At 45.8% G+C, this 25407-nt stretch overlaps 1 protein-coding gene and 1 long non-coding RNA gene across 3 annotated transcripts in view; one reads left to right on the top strand and one right to left on the bottom strand.

Annotated features, from left to right (window-relative positions):
- LOC144325089 (uncharacterized) overlaps positions 1–25407 on the bottom strand; it is a 129639-nt gene that overhangs the window by 26657 nt on the left and 77575 nt on the right. The window contains exon 3 of one of the 2 annotated variants that reach the window (XR_013390382.1): positions 10495–10706. The exons of the other annotated variant lie outside the window; for it this stretch is intronic. This is a non-coding gene — a long non-coding RNA (uncharacterized LOC144325089). Of the gene's footprint in view, positions 1–10494; positions 10707–25407 lie in introns of those variants that run through there. 2 annotated transcript variants of the gene reach the window in all.
- Positions 1245–24421, top strand: LOC114581579 (cathepsin D-like). Its single transcript, XM_028701867.2, has 9 exons — positions 1245–1453; positions 8311–8461; positions 8966–9089; positions 12231–12349; positions 14842–15041; positions 17445–17573; positions 21381–21576; positions 22446–22544; positions 23422–24421. Exons 1-9 carry the CDS (start codon positions 1392–1394, stop codon positions 23674–23676), a joined length of 1335 nt encoding a protein of 444 aa, XP_028557700.1. The 5' UTR covers positions 1245–1391; the 3' UTR covers positions 23677–24421.

Below are 25407 nucleotides of genomic sequence, written 5' to 3'. Positions count from 1 at the left end.
CCGCTTTCTAGCGGGAAGGTAAACGGCGTTTCCGTGTGCGGCTCTGGCTCGCCAGAGCAGTGATGTCACGCTGGCCACGTGACCCGGAAGTGTCTCCGGACAGCGCTGGCCCCCGGCCTATAGAGTGAGATGGGCGCACCAACCCCAGAGTCTGTCAAGACTGGCCCGTACGGGCAGGGGTACCTTTACCTTTACCTTTACCTTACAAAGAACATAACCATATTTTCTTCACTTTTTGCACTTCCTCACATCCCTCGTTCCTGCGTTCTTAGTTTATAAAATTTTAAACAGAAAATAATCACCTTGTTTCGATTCTTATTTTATATTCTTCCAATATTCTGTCTCTAATTTTGAATACTTTTATAAAAACTTAAATACTTAATTTAGACATAACATTACTCCAAAATTTATCTTCTTCTCTAGTCTCACCTATTCTCATATTCCTTTCAGCTAGTTTGCTGGTGCCATGTTATTTTCAATCTTGCATCCTTCCTAACACTCATACAGTTTACAGTGTTTTTGTAAATAGTCCTTAAATTTCTTCCAATCCTCTTCCACTACTTCTTCTCCCAGGTCTCGGATTCTGCAATCCTTTCATTCCAACCTGATCAATTCTGCTTTTTCAGGACTGCTCTTATGAATCACACCATAATTTCCGGTTTGTCCTTAAGGGCAGGTCGTGACACTTCAGCCTGAGCTCAGGTGCTTTCCCCCGAACACCCTTGGACACCTTTTGGCTGCTTCTCCTCAGTCTGAGGCAAATCAGAGGGGAATGTTGGGGCTGATGTGTGTTTTTAAAAAGGGTTTTCCAAATCCATGACCAAGGGGGGAAAGGGGAATTTCCAAGCTCTGCCCCACTGAGACCAAATGATGGGGTATGTAATTAATGAGAACCACAAGGAAGATGCCCACAACTGCCCTGCCTGTTTGATGACTTTGGGGGCTATTTTGTTGCTCTACCTTATGAAGAGCTGAACCACTGGGGATGCCAGCCAATCATCAACAGAAGCCCACAAACTACCCAGGAGGTGACTTCTCCCACACAGCGAATCAGATTCTGAACCCTAGAAATCCAACATTCCTCCTCCTTCAGGTGAAACCCTCATCCCAGGTGCTCTTAGCCAGTCAGAACAATTTGTCTCCATGAGTGCATGGAATAATTGCAGGATGAACCTATTGGAACCACGAACCCCAATAATTGCAGGAAATAACTGCCTTCTTAACCAATCAGGATCTACAGCTAGCATTCCTGAGACCAATGGGCGAGGCACTCACCGTGCTGCTACCCAGCCGGTCCAGATATACATCTAGTCCACCCCTGAGACAAGTAAACCGGGTGCCTCCAAGACAGAAGGAAACACTGCTGGAGGTTGCAAAAGGACCAGCTGAAGATGGGAGGCCGGTTCTGTGTCATGCTGCTGCTGCTGGCGGTTGGGGCTCAAGGGCTGATGAGGTGAGAGAAAGCAAGATGTTTCTTAAGCTCCATGGTGGGAGAGGTTAGTGGGGTATTCCAGTAGCTAGGATTCCTATGTGGAGCGACAGTTTTGAGTGGGTCAGGGATGCTAGACCTCCAGGAGATGACGGGACAACACAGCTTAATTTGAAGCATCAGCTGGTGGAATGGGTAGCTTGAGTTTCCTGAAAGAGGCGTACAGTCTAGTGGAAGGCAAAAAGACAGCTCAGTTTTAGTAGAACATAGGGAGCTGTGGTATACTGAGGGCTTATCCGCACTTATTCTTTTCCCACTGCTTCCCCCCAGGGGAATCTTTAGGGTGCAATCGGAGCAAATGGCAATTTGGGTTTCCCCCGGATTGCCATTTGTTCTGATCTATCACTAAAGAGTGGGCTCCCCCTTGGAAAGGAGTAGGGCAGGAGGAAAGCTGCTCAGACCTGCACTTTCTAGGCACAGCACTAGTGGAAGTGTGGACGAACCCTGGGTCAGACCATTGGTCCACCCGGCTCAGTATTGTGTTCACTGCCTGGCAGCCCCTCTCCGGAATTTCAGAGCACCTCTCCCAGGATGGCCCGGAGATGCCAGGAATTGAACCTGGGACCTTCTGCATGCAAAGCAGGTGCTGTACCACAGAGCTACAGCTCTTCTTCTTCTTGCATGGGGATGTTCCGGGTTCAATTCCTGGCACCTCCAGTTAGGTCTGGGAATGTCCTCAGCATAGGCACCAACTCCTGGAGGCTTAGGTCCCTTCAGCCCCCACAATAAAATATTTGATACCAGAGTTGATGGGCATTGCTACCTTTCCTTCTTTTCCATGTTTGGACTTTGAAGCCCTGTAAACAAACTTATAAAAAGTTCGATGGCAAGAGAGCTGGGATTGGGCAAAACCTCTGACATTGTTCCTTGCGATTGGAGTGGAGAGAGAGAGAGTGCCAACTGGGCAGGTTTATGGAGTTCTGTTACAACAAGTGAGGAAGCAGTTCCCAGTTGCTTATCATTTTTTAAAATTAAACTAGGAGCACCTAATTCAGATGACTTGGAGGGTAAAGCTCCACACCCATTGTTGTTGCTGTTGTTGAATGAATGAATGAATGAATGTTGATTATCACAGCTAAACAGCCAGCATAGGCTGCTGCTATTGTTAATTCGCCCTTTACCCCAAGGTCCCAGGGCAGGTTACAACAATCAAAACAATATTTAAAAGCAATTTAAGACAAATTACTGTTGCAGAAATAAGGTGGGTCCTAAAAAAATATGCCCAAGCAGGCAAATGCACAATTTTGCAGCCAACCCTCACTGATTTTAGGCAGGAGGGAGGGGGAGGAGGCAACAAGGTGCATAGAAATTTGGGGTTTTGGAAGAGTTGGGTTCAAGTCCCCTTTTGGCTTTAATAATTCAGAGTAGCCAAGGACCAATCAACAGTCACCCGCACACAGCTGTTTGGGGGATAAAAAGTGGGGTAGGGGAATAAACCTTCACCAGCACTAGGTACCTCTGTTGCTAGGATCGGAGGCAGGGTTTATCTGGCACACACATCCCAAATATTTTATTCAAGTTGGCATCCCTAGTCCCCAGCCTAGAGAGCCTCTGCCAGTCAGTATCCAGCTAGATGGACCAATGGCCTGGCTTAATATCAGTCAGAATCCTATGTTCTTGTGTAAGAGAAGAGCAACTCACTATGGTTTTCCACTACAGACTGGGAAGGGAGAAGGGACTAGTGGTTAGAATGGAAGATCAGAAATCGCTTGGGATTGCAAACCAGCGGATTGAAGCAGAGGCCGATGGGCCCCTGAGAGGTGATGAGGGAGAAAGAAGGCAGGTTGTTTTGTGAAAGAAGGAAGACCTTGTGAAATGCAGCAGCAACATTAAGAGCCAGGCTTAGAACTCCAGGATTCTCAGGAATAAAGGTTTGGATTAAATGATAGCGGCAGGCAAAGTTATGCTGAAAACAAGGTTCCCACACCATTTTTTCCCTCCTGAAGACTGCTGTGCTGAATTACAGGCAAAAATTCAACAGGAGAAGCTTTCCACATGCTCCAGCTCCATACCTGGGAAAACTTTGCCTTTTGAACTTGTGTCTGTCGGACAGCTGCTTTAAAAATATAGATGCTGAGCCAAGAAAATGGGTCACTCTCCTAGCAAGACCTCAGGGATAGTGGAGGGTCCAGTCCAGGAGAGGACTGGATTAGTGCAGGACTTCCCATGATGTTGGTTTTCTAAGGGTGCCTCCAGACTGCCGGTATTTTGCTGGAGGGATTCAGGCACATAAGAAGTAGATTAAAGGCTCTGCAGAATGAATGCTGATTGCCATATAACCGCCCTGTAAACAAATTAGAATGAATGCTCAATAAAAACAGGAGGCAGTCTTAAACCCCCTCATAAGCATTGTGCAAACAAACCAGGGAGCATGCCAAATAAATAGGTCACTGGAGGATCCCCTAGTGTTGCCAGTCTGAGTAGGGTTGCCAAGTGGCATGCTCCTCTGCCTTTAACAGTAGGTTGATGTGTGGAAACCAGCCACTGAAGCTTTTTCTGGGTACAGAGGTAAATGTTATTGCTTGCTAGCGTCTGCCTGTCAAACTGAAATTTTAAATCCCACCTTTCCTTCAAGGAGCTCAAGGTGACACGCATCATTCTGCTCTGCCCCACCCATTTTGTCCTCACAACAACCTTGCAAGGTGGGTTAGGCTGACCAAGACTAAGGTGACCCCGGGAGCTTCATGGCTGACTGGGAATAAGAACCCTGGTCATGCAGGTGGTCCTAAGTCCAGCACTCTAACCACTGCACCATGCTGTCAAAGGCGCAGGAGCAACAGAGGCGGGTTATACTACAAACAGAAAAGTTGGCACCCCTCTTACCAAAACCGAGGCACAAGCACATTGTTTTCTGAGTGGGGAGTTTCAGGTTATCAGTTTGCCAGTAGGAGTCACATGATGTCACACCAAACCTTTACCTAACACGCACTTCCTGTCTGCGCAAGGTGCTCGGCCTCAGAGCTCAGAGCTCCGTTCTGCTGAGCCAACATCCTTCCGCCTCCCAGCCCATGAAGGAATACATTAGCCAAAGAGCAAAACAAAACACCTGAGAGCAGCCCTCGTTAAGAAGGCCCCTGTAATTATGACACCGATACTTGGCCATCACCCAGCTGTAGGTAGGAGGGATGGGCAAGGGAGATAATTACAGATATGCTGCGCTGCTCATCAACAGGCAGGGCAGGACATGTGCGCTGGGGTGGTGAGGCCAGCCCTTCACCTGGGGTTGGAATCGGAGCTGGCAGGAGGCAGCCCCTGGAGAAGATGTTCTTCCTTGCCTCTTCCATAACCACATGGCAGGGATCAGCTCCCTCTTTTGCATAGGGCTCAGATGACTGCCTGGAACCCAGTGGGTGGGGAGTTTTCCCTGGCAAGAAAATGGGATTATCCCGGAAGAACTTGGTGGGCGTTATGCTCTGTATGACTCTTACCTGCCCTGTCCTGAATGCAGAGATCTGGCACCTCTTTATTTGTCTTCTGGTTTTTTTGAAGACAGACATATATACAGTGTGTGTGTGTGTGTGTGTGTGTGTGTGTGTGTGTGTGTGTAAAATAGAACTTTATTGAGGTTGATAATGAGCCAGCAAAATTTTCGCCAACTTCTGCCAGTCACAGAAATAGGATTCTACAGTACTACATTTTGCTCTGCATGCTTTTGGAAGAGCAGGGGTTTATTATTATTATTATTATTATTATTATTATTATTATTATTATTATTATTATTTTATTTTTATTTGCACTAGTGTGGCTAGGAAAAAAAGGGGGCCATTTTACGTGCCCTACCAGTTTCTGGCTCAGTACTGCTGTCACCCCATAGACACCCTCTCCCTTCTAAAATAACCCAGGGCCATTCTTAAATGCAGGAATGCAGAACTTGTGACCCTCCCAGTGTTGCTGGACCAGGCCATATGCCACATCGTTCACTTAAAGCATTCTTACGCCACTTGAACAGTCATGGCTCCCCCTCCCCCCAATAATATCGGAAACTGTTAAGGGTGTTGGGAGTCGTAGCTCTGCGAGGGGGTCTCCTAACCACTCTCTACACCCTTAACAAACTACACTTCCCAGAATTATTTGGAGGAAGCTGTAAAATAGTGTAAGAGTGCTTGAGATGTGTGGTATGGGCAGCCCTCCTTGCCCATGCTGGCTGGGGCTGATGGTAGCTGGAGTCCAACAGGGCTGTTGTATGTTCTTAAAGGACTTAGAGCACAGGCCCATGACACAAGTTTGCACAAAAATTGCGAACACCCCCCTCCTTTCCCAAATAATTAATTCCATTCCTTTCCCAAATAACCCAGGCATCCTAGACCTGGGCCCCATAGCTAGTGTCTGAAGTCTGTTTTTGTCATAGCTGTCAACGTTTCCCTTTTTAAAGGGAAATTCCCTTATTACGAATAGGATTCCTCGCAAGAAAAGGGAAAAGTTGACAGCTATGGTTTTTTGTTTGTTTGGCCAAGCGCTTCTTCACCACCAACTACCTACCACAGGAAATGGGGGGCGGGGAGGACAGACAGACCTGTGTGGCTCTCCAAATGTTGCTGGACTAAAATTCCCATCAGCCTCAGCTCCTCCCAGTGACCTTTACATTCAGCATTTATATTCAGCATTCATCCAGATTTGCCAGCACAAAGATTACATGGTGGTTAGACATGGGGCATTTCCAGGCCACCTGTTTATTGAGCATTCATCCTGATTTGATGTTATCAAATCAGGATGAATGCTCAATGTCATCCAGATGACATTGGCTGATTAATGATGATTCATTACCATTTGTTTATGGTGCAGTTAGATGACACTGCATCAAAGCAATTGTTATCCCACACTTTTCCTGTGGGGGCGGGGCGGGGGGGGGGAATAGTTATAGATCACCAGTGTAGGGTAATTCATGAAATACTTGGCCAGATCCCCAGATCCAAAGCTCAGGGCTAAACATACTCTCCAGCAAGAGAAAGCCCCCGGCAGTGTTTAAAAAGGCACAAAAGGAAGCAATAGTGTAGTGTGGGGATTTACAGTGTTAAACCTTTTAATATCCCGTTAAGTCCACTACCAGAGCTTCCACATTTCTACCCCACTTAGAATTGATCAGACCACACACTTTAGTAAGTTTTAAAATGCTTTACCTACAAAATTCCAAAGGTCAGAATCATGCATCTATCCATGCAGCAGCAAGTGAACACAGGCAGGAATCTTGGGGTACAAAATATAGTGAAATAGCTGTAAGCATGCGGTCTGAGCTTGTAGCGAGCAAGCTCAGGCACATCCTATCTCAGAGAGTTCACATTATTTGCTCTTTTACCATGTGAGGGGGATGACCTAGCAGCTGAATCTGGCAATTCTGTGGTCTTAACCCCTTCATGCATTAACTAGCCCTATGACTGCTAGTTATATTTGACTGTAATTTCCCCTGTCACTTTCATTATGGCAAAAAGTTTGATATTTTGGGGGAGCAAGTTTGTTGTGCAAGACCTCCCAATCAACTATAACTGGGCATTCAGAATTTGCCAGTATGTGACTGAATCCCACCAGAACATAGCAACAATCTGGAAGCATCCCATGTCAAAACTTGCTTGAGTAGTTCTGATTTCACCAGGCAATTACACAACATTGAATATTCATCCTGCATTCATCTTGATTTGCTAGCAGGGTTTTTATATGTCTTCCCATTATTCATTTGTCCTTTCTACGTGTTTCAATACATGTTCACATCACTTTCCTAAACCAAAACCAAAATGGATTTGTTGCACTAGGGCAATGGAGCGCTTTAATCCACTTTACTTGTGCAAATCTCAGATGCCTCCAGGTGGTTGGTATTTTGCAAAAGTGATTCAAGTGCATACTGGAACATTATGCAGGAAAATGGTTCCATAATTAAATCTATAAGCCTCCCTCCTCAACTAACTCCTTCAGATTTTAGCCCCCATAGTCATCTAAAAACAATAATTAGGGTCTGAGACAAAACAGTAAGGGGGGAAAGGTCCCTCTCCCCCTGTAATTTGAGCACTTAGCTCCTGTACTTCACTGCAATGAAGCCTTCAGTTTGTGTAACTGAGGTCACATCCACACCATCCATTTAATCCACTCTTACATCATGAAGTCATGGAGAACCTTGGGAACTGTAGTTTGTTAAGGGTACTGGGCATTCTAGGTCTGGGAGGGTCAACACCGCTAACTGTTTCCAGGATTCTTCTCTGGAAGCCATAACAGTGCTTGAAATGTAGGGTTATTCTGGCACCTGATAATCCCACAAGCACGAATCTGAGGGCCCTGGCAGTACCAATACAATATTTAAATAATAGTAGTAAACAAAACACTTGGTTTCCCTTTCTTGGCACCTAAAACCTGCTGCCTGAGGCAGCCACTTCACTGTCTAACACAGGGGTCAGCAACCTTTTTCAGCTGTGGGCCGGTCCACCATGCCTCAGACCATGTGGTGGGCTGGACTATATTTTGGGGTGGAAATGAACATTCCCTCAGACCTTGTGGTGGGCCGGACTATTTTTTTTTTGGGGGGGGATAAACGAATTCCTATGCCCCACAAATAACCCAGAGATGCATTTGAAATAAAAGCACACATTCTACTCATGTAAAAACACCAGGCAGGCCCCACAAATAACCCAGAGATGCATTTAAAATAAAAGGACACATTCTACTCCTGTAAAAACACGTTGGTTCCCGGACTGCCCGCGGGCCAGATTGAGAAGGCGATTAGGCCGCATCCGGCCCACGGGCCTTAGGTTGCCTACCCCTGGTCTAACAAAAGGGCTGGTCCTAATAATGCATTCCTCCTGATAACTCTCCTCTGCTTATTTTCCTCTCCTTGGCAGGATCCCATTGCAGAAGTTCCCTTCAGTCCGAAGCCGGTTTGGCCGCTCAGGCCTCCCCATCGCTGACTTGTTAAGACGAGGAAGAGTCAGGTCTGGGTCACCCTCGGAAGAAGGTTCTGTCGCCCGCCAACGCCTGCACAACTACATGGATGTAAGTGCCCATGAGTGGCAGATGGTGCCCATTGGGACAGGAAGGGCAGAAGGCAGGGAGCCCAACAGGAGGCAGAGGCAGGCAGGCAATTAATTCTAGGCACCAATTAATTCTAGTTTTATTCTCCTCTCTGCTGATTTCTGAGGGGGAGGAAGCTGATGGGCCGTGCCCCCTGACCCCCCCCCCCAAATGGTGGGGCACCAATTAATTCTAGTTTTATTCTCCTCTCTGCTGATTTCTGAGGGGGAGGAAGCTGATGGGCCGTGCCCCCTGACCCCCCCCCAAATGGTGGGGGTAGGCTGAGCTTGTGGGGGGGGGCAATGTCCCATTTGCCCTAGTGGAACAACCCCCAGTAGTGCCTACTCACCTTCCCTAGGGTATGGACAGAAACTAGGACTGATGGCACCTTGTACAGCCCCCTGTCAAACCTGGCACCAGCCCTGGGAAATGGGAGGCCATTTGGGGAATTCTGTGTTGACCCCTTCCTTCCCCATTCTCCTCTAGGCACAATACTATGGACAGGTCTGCATTGGAACCCCAGAACAGTGCTTCAATGTTGTCTTCGATACTGGTTCGTCCAATTTGTGGGTGCCCTCCTCCAAATGTTGCCTGTTTCACCTGGCATGCTGTAAGTTTATTTTTTATTCTTATTGGCTTTCCTCACAAAAGTGACCCCAAGCAAACCCACAAGAGCAACAAAACACTAAAACCAAGTATAACAAACAGCTGATAAAAACCTGAAAACACAACTATACAACATTCTTGTTGCTTTGTAGCTCAGTCGGTAGAGCATGAGACTCTTAAATCTCAGGCTCATAGCTTCAAGCCCTACGTCGGGCAAAAAATTCCTGCATTGCATAGAGGGGCTAGGAGACCCTCGTGGTCCCTTCCAACTCTATGATTCTATATAAAAGACAGGTCTTACAGATCCCACCCTACTGTAAAGGCCACAATTGTCTGAAACCCTTCAAACTAAGAGCTAAAACCCTGGTTACAAATGAGGTGGCACCTAAAAATAGATAAAGATGGCACCAGGCAGGCCTCCCTGGGGAGAGAGTTCCACAAGGCCCATTTTTGGGGAATGAGGTGGTAGCAGTGGATCTAAGCACTACAGTGGAACCTTGGTTCTCGAACTTAATCCATTCCAGAAACCATTTGACTCCCGAAACCATTTGAAAACCGAGGCGTAGCTTCCGATTGGCTGCAGGAGCTTCCTGCACTCAAGCAGAAGCTGTGTCAGATGTTTGGCTTCTGAAAAACGTTCGAAAACCAGAACACTTACTTCTGGGTTTTCGGCGTTCGGGAGCTGATTTGTTCATCAACTAAGCCGTTCAAGAACCAAGGTACCACTGTACTCTAGTTGTTTCTATGGATTACTATTACTAGTTTTTTATTTTATGAGAATCAGTGCAATGAACCATACAGCCCCTTGTGCTGCAGTTCCCAAGCACCAACCATAGTTAATTATTCCTAACCATAGTTCATGATTTCCTATGAATGCAGAGATGGCTCCTGTTTTGCTCCTCCTGTAACACGAGCAACAGTGGCAAACCATTGATGCTTGGCTTTGTTTTCTGTTCAAACTAGGATTTATGGTTTGTTTTGCTATCCCTTCTGCTAGCAAAGGAGCAAAGAGGGTGCATCTTTGCAATCAAGGTTCACTGTGATGTGTGAATGCAGCTACTACAATGCTATTTTTATCAAAAGAAAACATGTTGTTGTCTTGCCAAGATGTCTCCCCCCTGCCAATTACCCACTTCCAATCCGTTTCATAAAAATATCAAATATTGGGAAAATATTGCTCAAACAGAAGAGTTTTACAGTGCTGTAACACTATAACGTTAATTTTAAAACAATGAAAAGCTGTCATTACACACATTTTCCTTCTAATTAAACACTTCCCATATGCACTTCAGATCAAAAACAAACTTTTAAAAATATATATATTTCTTGGGTAGCAATGCACAATCACACTTACATAAATGAGCTTTCAGCGCTAAATTAATCATTGATATACCGGTAAGTACCTATTTATATAGTTTGAAACCATTCAGGCGAATTGAATCTTCTCTTTATTCATGCACAGCTGCTCTGTCACAATGCCCACTAGTGGTGGGGATGTAGCATAGCAGCATAAACAGACAGAAAACGATACTGTACCTGTGGTAGTGTGGAAAGTCAGTTACAATTCTCCTTGTCGCTTCCAGGAAAAGAGTAATGGCTTATTCATGCTCAGGGCACCAGTCTGGAAGAGGGATGGGGGAGAAATCTGATTCAGTTCGCATTTGAAGCCAAATCGGTCAAATCTGCCCTTTCTGAAACAATATGAGAACTGAAACAGAGCCATCCTTTCAAAATTTCCATTTCTCCAAATGTTGTGATGTAAATCTCCCACCAAACAGTGTTTACAAAAAAACATATGATGGGGGAAATGTGTGTGTATACACACACACAACATATTCAGGTGCGTTATATTTGGAAAAATGCTTACAGAAATGTGCACATGAATCAACACCACGTACAAATAGGTGGTTATTTAGGAGACCTTTGCACTAAAATGCTGAATTATTTTCATGTGGATGTTTTGTTTTTCTAAACATTTCAAATGGCTGCAGAAATGTATAGAACCGAATTTAAGACTGGAACAATGGGAAATTGAAAGAAGTACCCTGGAAGCAGCCCGGAATAAACACTGTCCTGAGTGTCTTGCACCAAATGACGGTTCCCTAAATAAATAAACAGAAAAATACAAGGGTCAGGGATAGTAATGAGGTTCCGGGGCCAAATCTAGCCTCCTAAGAGATGCCAACCAGCCCCCTGTTGTGGATGACTTGAGAAGCTGGTTCCACCTGAGACAAGAGAACTTGCTGGTAGGCCATCATAAGGGTTATGGGTGAAGTGGGTGCTAGACCACGCTTCACCCTCTCCTCAAAGTGTTCCCGTTACCAGTGTTCTAGAGCAGGAGTGAGGAAGTGGATGTGGCCACTGGCCCACCCTCCACTGGCTATTTTTGGCCAGAGGGCTGGGCCGGCCAGCTGCCAGTCACCTGACATCAAACCATGTCAAGCGATTCTGCTTCGAAGAAAGAATCAGGAGTGCACTAATCTTCCTTGGCACTCCTGGGTTGAATTCAAACTTCTGCTGCACTGGCTCGCCCCTTGTAAGCCCCAGCTCAAATTCAAGCCAAAGATTCCTGCCAAAAGCAGGGCTTGCCTTTGGGCTTTCAGCAGGAACCTTGGTAGCTGCAGGTTGAATTCGGCTCCTGGGTGGAAGTGATTCCGATGAGGCTTGGCATTTGGTGCCCACTTTAAAAGGTGCCCAGCCCCACTTGCAGATGAACCACCAGAGCAGCATAACTCTAAGGCTCCCTGTCGTTCCTTTGCAACCCTGGCTTTGCTTACCTCACACCTGACACCAGATGATGTCAGGTGGGGGCTTGGGGAATAACAGACTGACAGGCCACACCAGTATCGCTAGCTGGCCTCACTTGACCTGAGATTCCCCATCCTTGCTGTGCAGCCTTAGGGAGGAAGGCCTTTATACTCTTCTTGATCTCAAGAAAAGATCATGCAATTGTTGAATGGTAACAGGACAGTGTCACCTGTAAGGTAGCTGCTGCTAAGGAAACCATAAGCTTTGATGATGAGGAGGAGGAGGATGTTAATAACAACAATATTTTTAATAAAATGTTCCTGGGAGCTAGAAGCGCCAGAGTTGAAACCAACCCCTATCCTGCCACCACACAGACAGCTGCTTTCTCTCTCCTCAGGGGTACACAGTCACTACCGGGGCTTTTTCTCCTTGACTCACAAGGCCAACAAAGCCAAATTTGCCATTCACTATGGAAGCGGGAGTCTCAAAGGATTCTTGAGCGAGGATGTTCTGAGGGTGAGTATGGGGGGCTCAGATGCCTGGGTTCTTCTCCAAGAGGCAGGATAAGCTTAATCAATGGGGGAGGGAAGATTTCTGTATGATTTACCTTCAGAACGTGACTTCAGTGCCAGGTCAGCCCTGGAAGTTATCATGGGGAGGGGATGGAGGATGGGGGAAAGCACCCAAGCATGCAGGATGTCTTTTCCTTCACACCAAATCACCAGCACCGGCCCACAAATTCACGCACCTCTGTGATAGCTTCTAAGAGAGAGAGGGAGTTGTGCCTGGGAAATTTGCACTCCTTTTTATTAAATGGTGGAGACCATGGCCCTTTGGTTGTGAAAGTGATGAAGAGACTAATGTTTTAAAATGTTATATACATATATGAAGGTTCCAGCTGTTGCGTTGTTGTTGTTGTTTGCCAGGGACAGTGTCTGTATTCTGGTCCCTGATCCCAGTAAATCACTGCATCTATTTTTGCCTTTTGAGTATTGTGAATGACATTTTAAAAAACCCACAAAAACCCACACAGCCTTTATCCTTTACCCCTGAATAACTGTGAGGCTGACACAACCAACTAGGTTTTCATAGCATTCTTGAAAAGCTCACCATGGCTTAGGCCTCTGTGTACCTTCTGTGTGGCAAATGCATTTTTGTGTGCCAGCAATGCCTCTTGAGTACCACGGGCATAACTGGTCTTCCACCAAATCCTGTAGCCCTTCAGCTTTCCATAATTCTGGTACAGGGATTGCACCCTAAATCTCTGAGTGAGGCTGAAGGCATTTTGACTTTGCTGCACATATATGTAAACAAAGGCTTAAGAACTGGTTGTCTGTGGCCTACCGGGTGGAGTGGCCAGCTGCCAGGCCCCTTCACTACCTACTAAACATGCGTCACTGTAAATGCAAGGGAACTTGGGAAGCTGCCTTATGCTGAGTCAGACCCAGAGGCACAACCTTGCGCCCAAGGTTGAGGGCGCCCAACACGTGTTGCACATATGGGACGTCATGTGTGTGTGATGCACTCTGCACGCATGACGTCACATCGTCAGGGGGAGACGAAGTGTGGAGCCAAGCGCAGCCTGGCTTCAGTGGCCAGTGGCTCCTCCTCTCTCGTGCTCAGGAGAAGCCTGTGCTGCGCTCAGCACTGAACTCGGCTTCCTCCACCCCCTCAACACTGAGGGGGGCCTGGCCCCTTGCCAACAGATACTGAGGAGGACAAAGACTCCCCGGCCCTAAAGAGTTGGCACGCCTGGTCACACCACTGGCCCACCTAGCTCATTATTATCTATGCTGACTGATAGTGGCTCTCTAGGGCTAATCTCAGATAATCTCAGGCCTACCTGGAGATGCCAGGGATCAAAGCTGCATGCAATGCAGATGCTGTACCACCAAGCCATGGCTTTCTGAAGGCAGCCCTGTTTAGGGAAGTTTTTAATGTTTGAAGTTTTGTTCTGTTTTTAATGTTCTGTTGAAAGCCGCCCAGAGTGGCTGGGGAAACCCAGCCAGATAGGCAGGGTAGAAATAAATTATTATTATTATTATTATTATTATTATTATTATTATTATTATGCGCAGGACATCTTGGGCATCCAAGCCAGCCCCGCTGAGGGCTGCTCATGACCAATGGGCTTTAGCTGATTCATTACTGAGGATGGGTCTGAAGTGTTTGTGTTTACCTTTGGAAGGCATGAGAAAAGTGAGATAGGCTTTCCTTCCAGTGTAACCTCTGACAGCTTCTGTTTGTTAAACTGTAAATTGTCTAAGGCTTACTACTCCAACATCCTCCAGAAGGCACTTTGAGAGATGTTTTCAAAATAGGCAAACTTATTTAAATTATATTGATGGATTACAAAGCTACATGATTAATCAACTAAAAATCTTGCAGTGGCTATGAGCCTTAATTAAAATTATTCAGACATTCATCATGGCAATTTATATATATATATATATATACGGCATCATTACATGAATGTAGCACTTTGCAATATTGCCTAAGCAAATCCTAAGAGCAGAGCATATTTCAAGATAGTTTCTTCTGCATTTGGAGAGAGGAACTGTGGTTTGCTTAAACTATGTTTCGGAACATGCCAATATCTGAAACTGCAGTTTGATCCTGGCTTACCTTCACTATAGTTTACCAGATTATAATTTCTGATCTCTTCCTCTGGTTCATGAAAGAGAAGGAGGGGGAGCACACAACCCAATAGCTTGCCATGATTCATTCACATAGTGGGGAACTACTGTCTTCTGTTACATCTCAACCCAGCTACAGCCGAATCCCAGTTTCTCTTCTACTAGAAAGTAAGCACTGGATCTGAAGGAAGAAAGACAGGTGACACCACACAGGGATTCAGGGACAGAGCTCCAGGCTTAAAGATGCAGCAAGAGGATGCTAAAGCCTTGGTCCTGAGCGTTGTAGTGGGTATCAGGTTTTTCTAATTCAGAGATATGTGAGTATCTGGTCGATGGAGCAGAAGACATGATGCTTACCTTCTCTCTCCTCAGATTGGCAACTTGAGCATTCAGAACCAGACATTTGCCGAGGCTACAGATCTGCCAGGTTTGGTTTTTGTAGCTGCAAAGTTTGATGGCATCATGGGGCTGGGGTATCCCAGCATCTCAGTCAACAATATCACCCCACCCTTTGATAACATGATGAAGAATAAGCTGCTTAAGAAGAACGTATTCTCCTTCCACCTCTGCAAGTAGGAATCCTTCATGTTACCTCCTCCTTTCTTTCTCTAATCTCAGTCTTACCCTTCCCAAGTCCCAATGCATCCCTTTAGAGATGCATCCAATGTTAGCCACAATCAGAGTAGACTCGTTGGAATTAATTGGCATGACTAATGTAGCTGTTAACGAAGCTCTGGCATAATAGGATCATACCATCGAGTCCCAATTAATCTTGCTGCCCTATTCTGGACCAACTGAAGTTTCCAAACCATCTGCAAGGGCAAAAATTTACAATGCATGAGAAACTATTTGCTTTTCCTTCTCAGCTGCTGTTTGCATTGACTCAATCTTTCCTACACTGAACATGCCCTCAAAAATATGCTCACATGTCATTGGATGTTAGAATTAGGCACACTCCATTCTCAATGGGACGCGGGTGGCGCTGTGGGTAAAAGCCTCAGCGCCTAGGGCTTGCCGATCGAAAGGTCGGCGGTTCGAATCCCCGCGGCGGGGTGCGCTCCCGCTGCTCGGTCCCAGCGCCTGCCAACCTAGCAGTTCGAAAGCACCCCTGGGTGCAAGTAGATAAATAGGGACCGCTTACCAGCGGGAAGGTAAACGGCGTTCCGTGTGCTGCGCTGGCTCGCCAGATGCAGCTTTGTCACGCTGGCCACGTGACCCGGAAGTGTCTTCGGACAGCGCTGGCCCCCGGCCTCTTGAGTGAGATGGGCGCACAACCCCAGAGTCTGTCAAGACTGGCCCGTACGGGCAGGGGTACCTTTACCTTTACCTTATTCTCAATAGAAGAGAAGAACAAAGAGCTTCTCTTAGCAAGCACAGTGGTGTCCAATGTTGGTGCCTTTTCCACATCGATGGGGGGTGGGGAACATGCCTGCTCCTTTTTGCTCTTCTAAATGTGGCCACCATTTTGTCTTACTTGACACACCCCATGGCATCCATTTTGTGACTGGCACTGAATTATCAGAATTCCAAATGCATCCACTGGCCCGAAAAGGTTGGCAACCTCTGGCCTAAGTAAGCTATTAAGAGGTACTTTGAGCCGATGAGTCATCTTGTTGCAGCAGGGTAGCTCTGGGTGACATCTTTTTATGCAGGAATCTGGGCTGTCAGTTTTCCAGTTGGCATAACACTCTTCTTTTCAGTGACTCACAAAGACTGGTTTAGGATTCTGAAATGCCTCTGTGTATACAATACAATTAAAGAGAATGTTGATTGCCAGGTGGAGTTCAGTACGTCCTGCCATGTATATATTCTGGGTGGATACCGTCACACGTTATAGGTACATGTGTGGGATGATGCGGATATTTTCTGTGCATTCTCGGTTGTTCCTCATCTAATGGCAGGTGGTTCCATCACTCTGGTGTTTCATGTAACATGACAGCTTTACTGGGTCTGCTTCTTTTTAGTGACAGAGTACTGGAAAATAACATTGTTTTGGCAGTGTCCTTGCTGTTGAACAATTGTAGAGCTCAAAAGGTCCCAAGTTCAATTGCTAGCATTTCCAGGCAGAGCTCTTGTCTGAAACTTTGGGTAGCTGCTCCCGGTTACTAGAGACAATACTGAGCATGTTTAGCCATTGCTCTGACTCAGTATGGCAGCTTCCTATGTACCGTATTTACAGCTATACAGGTTCAGTAGGTGATGAACAATCACGCCACTCTACCTGGAGGCCATGGTCAATCATTCCTAGCCCCAAAGCAGTGTCTGCCCATACCCTCCAGATCAAGATCTTAAACAGCTATTTCGCCAGCCAAGAGCCTCTCAGAAATCTTTCTCAGTCAGCACTAAAGCTCAAGCCACAGTTTGTTCAGATTCAAACTGTCCCTTTGAGCCCCCACCCGCTGATGGATGTGACATGTTAGAGGAGCATGGAGCAGCCATTGCTCATCAGAGTCCATTATCCATGAGGCAGGGTTGCCAACTGACCAGGGGCTGGGATGGCCTGAGCTGCTCCTGTACCCTTTAACAGAAATTCAACATGCAGAAATCGGCAGGTGAAGCTTATCAAAGGAACAAGATTAAAAGAATGTCATGGAATTGAGTGACCGTTTGCAATTCCAAGTGTTCCCTTTGAACCACTCTGAGAACTGTAGCTGCAGGAAGGGAACAGGGGTCTCCTAACAATCCTCAGCTCCCAGAATTCCTTGGGGGAAGCCTGCCATGACTGTCTCAGGTGGTATCATAGTGCTTTAAAGGTATGAATGTGGACTTAAGTTGCCCAGAGGCAATCTATATATTTATGCCAATGTTTATTCAACTACTTAGAGGTGTGAGGGCCCCCCCCCACCCCGTTAGGTGGCTCACAAGTTTTGTTAAGTAAATAAAATATCCTTTCCTCTTGCTTGCCTGCTCCACACACATACCCATTGTTGCTCCTCAGAAGAAGTGCTTTTTGACCCTTCTGATTCTTCTCCTAGCACTGACAGCGGCTATGAAAACAACGGTGGCGAAGTGGTTTTCGGAGATATCAACCACGATGCCTATGAAGGGAAGCTCCACTACATCCCAGTGTCACGCAAGGCTTACTGGCAGATCAAGATAGACAAGTGAGTGCCGCCATTTATCTCCTGATCTGTTTCTGGGATAGATTTATGTACCACTTAGTCATTCACATTTCCAAGATGGCGCACATAAAAACAAAACAATTAAAAGCCGCCATAGAACTGAACGCTACCTCAGAACACTTGCTGGAATGAGAAAGTCTTTTGTTGCATGGCAATACTGAGACTAAGAAGGAAGAAGCGGTCAGGCAGTGCTGCCACCCCCTGCACTGGCAAGTGAAGGCTGGGTGAGGGCAGACTGAGGTTGCTGGGTAAAGTGCCACTCTTGCCCCAATGGACCAGCCTCTGCTGTGCATTATTGAACGGTCCAATTTTATAATTGGGTTTCCCCGCAAGGTCAATTTAGCATGCGAAAGTGGGTCAATTTTATTTTTATTAGACATTATATTCCATTTCTTTCTAACCAAATTAATTGTTTCAAGGGTCTCCCGCATTTTCAAATATTTTGATCCTAATATTGTCCAACCCACCAAAGATGCTGTATACGTATTCTAAAGTTGCCCAGGTTAGATAGTTAACACCAGATATAGGTTTCCAGTCTTTGGCACATGGCAATTAATAAGCACGATGGTATACCAAATCCGAATTTGGAGTTATTTATTTTTGGCAGAGATATTCTTGGAGTTGCTGAACTGCAAAGACATTTCCTAAACAAACAAACAAAATATTTTTTGAAAATATATTCCAGATATATAAACTGGAAGTCCTCTCAGAATATAAATTCTTGCACGAAGGCAAGAGTTGAGGGGGTTTTTCTACCCACTTTTGATTGTAGCCACACAAACACACTGCCCCCCCCCTCAAGCCATGCCTGCTGCCGCCAATATGGATTCCAGAAGACAAATAAACCAGAAATCAACTCCTGCTTTATTTAAAACAACCAGTGTTTAAAAATTCAAACAACAAACCATTAATTTTTAAAAAATATTGACATCCTGAATATGCAGTGAACAAAACACTTTTGCTGATGGTACTTGGGTGTAGACCTAGAGAATAGCACTTCAAGTCATCAGTGAATAATAGTTATAATTGTCAAACATATTTCAACCTTACAGCCTTCCTTGGTGGCATCAGTGTCTAAAATGGCAGATTTAGCTGCTTGGGAGTTTGATAAGATAATTCAGGCTTGCATCCATCCAAATTAATGTCCTAACAGTAAATATATAATTGCATTTCCATTACTCAGCATGACTGCAATAGCCCCCACCTGAAAAAGATGTTCTCAGCAAGGCCACATATCTCTATTTGCCATCTATGAGAAATGTTTGTGTTTAAAGAATAAATGTGAAGCCCAATGCAGGAAACACTCTACCCTCTGGACTCTTGGGTACAGCAGTCCTTTCCTCTCAGTGATGCCAAGTTGCAGTTATCCTGGTGGAGTTTTCCGCCAGACCATCTGGGGAGTTCTGCTGGTGTGGCTTCATCTCTGCCAGTGGAGATACACAGCCTTTGCCAACCTGGTGCCTGGCAGATGTTCTGGACTACAAATCCCATCAGCCAGTGCTGGCTGGAGCTGATGGGAGTTGTAGTCCTAAACTTTTTGCAGGGACCAATTGGGGAAGGCTGCCTTAAGGATGCTGGGCTGGTGTAATTCAGATATAGGATCTCGCCCTTAAACCTGAATCGCATTCTGGCTTTTCCAGACAACCACTTTACAGAGCCATCTTGTTGATTAAGGATATGTTCACATTAGGGACTTGCGATGCGATGAGGGCATTTCCCCGCCCACTGCATTTCAAGTTGCATTAGCATGGTGTTGTTCACATCAGAGAGCGGGTGGGGATGTCTTCACCGGATGTACATGACCTTTTTGGTTTCCCCTGACAAGGTCAAAGCCACCATGGTGCAGCCATTAGAATGTCAGGCTAAGATCTCAGTGACCAGGGTTCGAATCCCCACTTTAGTCATGAAGCTCACTGGATGACTTTGGACCAGCCAGTCACTATCTCACAGCCTAGTCTGCCTTGCAGAGTTGCTGCAGTGGTAACATGTGTGCGTGAAGGGGAATCATCCGTACTGCCTGAGCTACCTGGCGGGAAGGTGGACTAGAAATCTAGCAATATAAAGATTTGGTATTCTCACCATAGTAGAGTATGAGTATCTAGCAAAAGAGTTCACCCCACATCTGTGTGTGTGTGTGTGTGTGTGTGTGTGTGTGTGTGTGTGTAATTTGCAAGCCATTGTTCTGATTTACATCTTCCCAAGGCAGCAAAAAAAAAAGCATAATATTACAATAAAATATAAAATTAAATTTCAAAAATGCAAGAAATCAGCTATGCATTATTGAAATCTAACAACCAGTATAAAACCATTTCCAGAGGCTCAGTTATAAACCATGAGTTTTGAGTACTTGTGTAACACGGGACTGGCGTTCCATATGCTACCAACATTGCTGATGGTCCCGGGGTTTTTTTTAAGATATTCAATAGGTTGCTTGTTTTGCAAGAACAGCACTAACCACAAGAGGGCAATGCTGCTGCATTTTCAACAAACTTTCCGATATATATATAGTACTTTACTTGCTGCTTCTGTTTCCTGAGGTTTCTGCTATTTTTGTACTTTGCGTGTTCTCTTGGATATTATTTCTGTTATTGTTGTGGAGGGTTTTTTTATTGTAAGTTGCCCTGGAGGCAAAAAAGCTGAAATATGGGAAATTAAATGTTTTCAATGAATAAATAAAAATAAAGATGTGCTGAGTGGAAGCGGAAAATTCCAATCAATCCACGCATCACCTTCAGGGAAAAGTTAACCGCTGGAAACCTGACATCAAGGACGCTGCTAGGTCCAAAACAGACTCGGGACACAGACCCATGACCCAGATTTTGCCGATGGGCAAATTAAAACAGTGGGTGGTTGAGGTCTTAGGTCACATCCATATCCTACATTTAAAGCACTCTTAGACCACTTTTAACAGTCATGAAGAACCTTGGGAACTGTAGTTTGTTAAGAGTGCTGGGAACTATAGCTATGTGAGATCAGCTACAGTAGCTCCTAGGATTTTCCAGGCCTGTTAAAAGGTCTTTGGGATGCGGGTGGCGCTGTGGGTTAAACCACAGAGCCTAGGACTTGCCGATCAGAAGGTCGGTGGTTCGAATCCCTGCGACGGGGTGAGCTCCCGTTGCTCGGTCCCTGCTCCTGCCAACCTAGCAGTTCTAAAGCACGTCAAAGTGCAAGTAGATAAATAGGTACTGCTCCGGCAGGAAGGTAAACGGCATTTCTGTGTGCTGCTCTGGTTTGCCACAAGCAGCTTAGTCATGCTGGCCACATGATCCGGAAGCTGTAGGCCGGCTCCCTTGGCCAATAAAGCGAGATGAGCGCTGCAAGCCCAGAGTCGGCCACGACTGGAATTAATGGTCAGGGGTCCCTTTACCTTTACCTAAAAGGTCTTTAAATGTAACAGTATAGAGAGAAACAGCACATGAAATTTTTATGCAGGGTACTCAGTGCAAAAAAACAAAACAAAACCCAAGGGCTCATGTCCCTAACAACACTCCCTGCCTGATATGCTAGTTTTCTTGGTGTGGAGGTTTATTTATTCAATTTGTGTGTGTAAAGAAGAAAGAGGAACAGCCCAGACACAGGTTCATCCACACCTTCTGCTGTTGGTGAGTACTAGATCTTAAACTGCCAATCCCAAGCTCTTTCAGCGGTGTGTATGAGTTTGGTGGTCAGAGTCCTCCTGCTCACTAGCTTCTGGTTGTCTGGCCACAGATGTGTCCTCTCAACTCTCATCAGGCCTCCAAAACACTGTGAATAAAGGTTGCCAACCACTTTCATTTCCCCTCTGTGTAGGATAACTGTGGAGAAGCAATCCAAGAGTGAAAAATGTTGGCCGTGGAGGCTGTTTGACAAGGACAATTCAACGAAGTTGTGCAAGGACAGTTGCCAAGGCATTGTGGACACTGGCACTTCTCTTATCACAGGGTCTAGTGATGAAATCAAAGAGTTGCAGAAGGCCATTGGGGCTGAACATATCATGGGAGGACAGGTAAGGAAGAGGCAACGTGTCTTGGATCTTTTAATGACCCATCCGAAACAACAACAACAAAACCTCCACGCAGAGCCTTCCAAATTAACAAATCCACTGCTTGGTTCTGGTTTCATTGGCTTATTCTCTCTGCTGTCGATCTGTCGGTGTGATATCCCATCATACTCTAATGTGACCAAGAAGCAGAACTCAGGCTAGGGTTGTGCACCTGAAGGAGTGAGTTTATGCAGGACCATTTTCAGTGACCAGAGTCAGCAGAGGTGGGAAGCAGACTTTGTTCCTATTCCAATGGTATACCCAACATTCTTTTGCTTTCTTCCATATGAATTGGAAATCTTATTACAGTATTAAAGTCCTGCACTTAAGAGGCCAGCTTTGCAGTGAGGCCAAAACCTGCCTTCCTTCCCCAACCCTGGGGCTCTTCCTGACCACCTGGTTTTTTGATCATTCATCCTGATTTGCTTGCACAAAGCTTAGCATGGAGGTCAGGTTATGCCTGGTGTTTGTTGAGTGTTCTTTCTTGTTTGTTTGCGGGGAGGTGATTTGACAAGGAACAGCATCAAACTGTGGGGTTCCCTCCTTTGCTCCACATCACTGACTGCCATTGGCAGGGAAGGTCGCCCTGTGATGATGCAGCACAGTGCATTTGGCTAAGGAGAGAAGATGCAATCCCAAGGATGCCATTTTCAGCGACAGCTCCTCATCTGCCATGGAGTCTAGTACCTTCAACTTCTGGCAAAACGTGGTGGTGGGAGTGAGTGGAGTTTGGGGTAAATGCCCTAGCATAGAAGAAGTGTGTTGAGAGAAGAATGGCTGTCCAATCTCTTCCCCTTCCCTTCCTCATGGCACTCTCCCTTTCCCCACCACAGTATGCAATAGATTGCAGTAAACTTCCTGAGCTACCAAACGTGACTTTTCATCTTGGTGGAAAGCCCTTCGCTCTGACACCAAAGGACTACGTTCTCCAGGTAAGAGAGACCAACACAAGACCTTTGAGGAAATGGTGGTGGCTTTAGCGGAGGGTTGGTTAAGATGATCCTTAGGATCCAATCAAACTTTACAATTCTATGATTCTATGACTGTAAAGTGTTATGATGGTGCATTAAGTGTATAATGCAGATGGGGCCTTAGACCCTAGGCAGTGGCAGTCAGTCCGACTGGACAATACTGGCCAAGTGAACCCATGGGTCAGGCTCAGTATAAGGCAGCTTCCTATGTTCCTCAGAACTCCTGAGTGAGAGTGAGCCCACACCTTGTTCAGGAGTATAGGTGGGGGAGGAATTTGGTTAGCATTTTAATACACAACTCCCTATTTTGCACTTCTTGAAACAATATGTAGACCAAACACAGCTGCCTTTCGAAATCCGCAATTCTCCATCCAAATACTACATACAGAAATGTCCACATTTGGGGAAAGTGAGCATAAAAATGCACATGTTCATGAAAATAACATTCAAAAAAATGCGTTACAATAAGCTAAATTGCTTGCAAAAATGTGTGTGTTGGGGAAATTTCCATGCAAAAATGAGAATAGCTGCACATTGCAGGGCATTGGACTAGATGATCCTCAGGGTCCCTTCCAACTTTACTATTCTACGATTCTATGAATATAGGGAGAAATTTCCACTAAATACTAATGAATTTTCATGAGGATCTTTCTTTAAATAATGCAGAGGTGTGGGGAATTGAATTTAAGATGGAAAAATGGGGGAAAGGGGAAATATTCAAACTGACAATTACTCAGCGGAAAGGACTATAGTGGCATTGCCTAAAGTCTCTAGAAGCCTGTAAGCCTCCCGTGACGGCCTCCCATTGAGCTGTGCTATTTCCCTCCCATCTTCACAGATAACCCAAGGAGGAGTGACTGTCTGCCTCAGCGGCTTCATGAGCCTTGACATTCCTAAGCCCACCGGACCACTCTGGATCCTGGGTGACGTTTTCCTCCGGCGCTTTTACTCAGTCTTTGACCGAGATAATGACCAAGTTGGCTTAGCTGTCTCCAAACAAACCATATGCGGTGCAACTACAGCTGCAGTAGCAGCTACACCGGCTCCAAAGGCCACAACTCCAGCTGCAGCCACCACGACCTCCGGATGTTAGCTGTCCAGTGTTCCAAGTGCTGAACTCAGGAACGCAGCAGGGTTGAGAAGTGTGGGGGGGTGTATTTGCATAGCAGCAGGGGTGGGGTTCCACAGCATGGGATTTGCAGTCACCCTATTTCTCAGAACAGCTCCTTTAAAAAAAATATACAAGTTTCTAATCCTCACGGTGGCAGAGGAAAAGATGATGCACCTTGGAACTTCAAATACATTGCTGTGTATATCAAGTGTGCAGGGCTTCTCCCACCGAGTTCTCCTCTTCCATCCTCCTCCCCAGCTTGCTGATCCTATGCATGTCTACTCAGAAGTAATTCCGGTGAGGTCAGAGGGACTTTCTTCCAAGGAAGTATGGCTGGGATTGCAGCTTTTAGAGTCCTGTTTCCTACAGCAAATGCAGGACAGCCACAGACAATGGGATCAACAAGCTGGTGGGGGATAATGCTTTCTTCATGTGACTTGATAGCTCACGGCTTGATGAGTCACCCTTGGATATTTAAGGTGATGTAACATTCTGAGCCCATAGCACAGGCTTTGTGCTTTGTGCTCAGAAGGTCCCAGATTCAGTCTCCGGCATGCCTAGCGAAAAAGAGATCTCAGTTATCAGGACTGTGTTACCAGATCTGCGAGTGTGTCTGTATGCATGCATGTGCAAACACGTATTCTACATGCGTATTCACAGAAAATCTAATTTTGTGCAATTAGCAATGCTACCCTTGGGAACTGTACTGGAGATGATTGTGTGTGTGTGTGTGTGTGTGTGTGTGTGCGTGCGCGCGAGTGCGCACGCGCGCATGTATGCGCATGTGCACGCACACACAAAATTGCTTTGCTTTCTTTAGCACCGATTTAGTGGTGACCAATAAGGATTCAGTATTAGTCTACTTGCTCCTGAAATATTGTAATATAAGTAGTGCAAATATTGTAATGCTGCAACTGTAATATTTATTCATAAAAGAATAAAGTCTGGAAGGAAATAACACACCAATATAAAAATGATTTTAGAAGCTTGAAATGCCGCTACAGAGACTTACAGGACAGAAAGGGTTAATAATGCTGGCAGTGGCTGATGGGAGATGTAGCCCAAAACATCTGGATGGCATCACCTTGGGGAAGGCTGCTCTTGTAGGTAATGCCTTCCTTTCTTCTTCATGAGATTGGTTCATAAGCCCTTGTGCATTTTGAAATGAATACGAAATGCTTGTGCTTAGGATCAAAGCTCACCTAACATGGGAAGGTGCTTGGATTTGTTTTGCCAGGAGCAGCACTAGGGACTGATGAGGGGAGGGAGAGAGGCTTTCACTCTCTCACTGAGTACTGCAGCACTCCTCCCAGGCCCCCACTTGCTGTGGCATGCCACCCTATCCTGGCTGCAACATCCATCAGTATTTGCCCCCTGAATCTCAGCCGTTCCATTATAAAGTTCCCATGCCTCACTTCCACAGCTGCTGGGAATGCGTGGACCAGGCCCGTAAGTGGCTCATAGCACGATGGAGAGGATGATCCATGTGGAGTTGGTGGCAAGTACTTCTGGACATTACAGAAGGACAAGCAGGGTGGCTTGTTTCTCCATGACGTCAATGTGCACTTCCCAAGGGGAACTGATAACGTTCTTAAGAATTCTTGCAACTTTCAAGACTCTTGCCCTGACATAGCATCTCACGTCCCAAGCAAAGTCAGAGTTCTTCTAGCTAAGTTAGCCTTTTAAGCTTTTGTGTTTGTTTCCTAATGTTTC

This window comes from Podarcis muralis, chromosome 13, assembly GCF_964188315.1.
Source record: "Podarcis muralis chromosome 13, rPodMur119.hap1.1, whole genome shotgun sequence".
In the NCBI taxonomy this organism is placed as follows: domain Eukaryota; kingdom Metazoa; phylum Chordata; class Lepidosauria; order Squamata; family Lacertidae; genus Podarcis; species Podarcis muralis.
This window is presented reverse-complemented; position numbering and strand designations above follow the sequence as displayed.

Bases quoted from the DNA above. Each gene is read 5' to 3' on its own strand.
- LOC114581579 (XM_028701867.2), top strand. From the start codon at position 1,392: ATGGGAGGCCGGTTCTGTGTCATGCTGCTGCTGCTGGCGGTTGGGGCT. The intron at 12,350-14,841 runs GTGAGTATGGGG...CTCTCTCCTCAG, and splicing joins TGAGCGAGGATGTTCTGAGG to ATTGGCAACTTGAGCATTCA. The intron at 17,574-21,380 runs GTGAGTGCCGCC...CCCTCTGTGTAG, and splicing joins TGGCAGATCAAGATAGACAA to GATAACTGTGGAGAAGCAAT.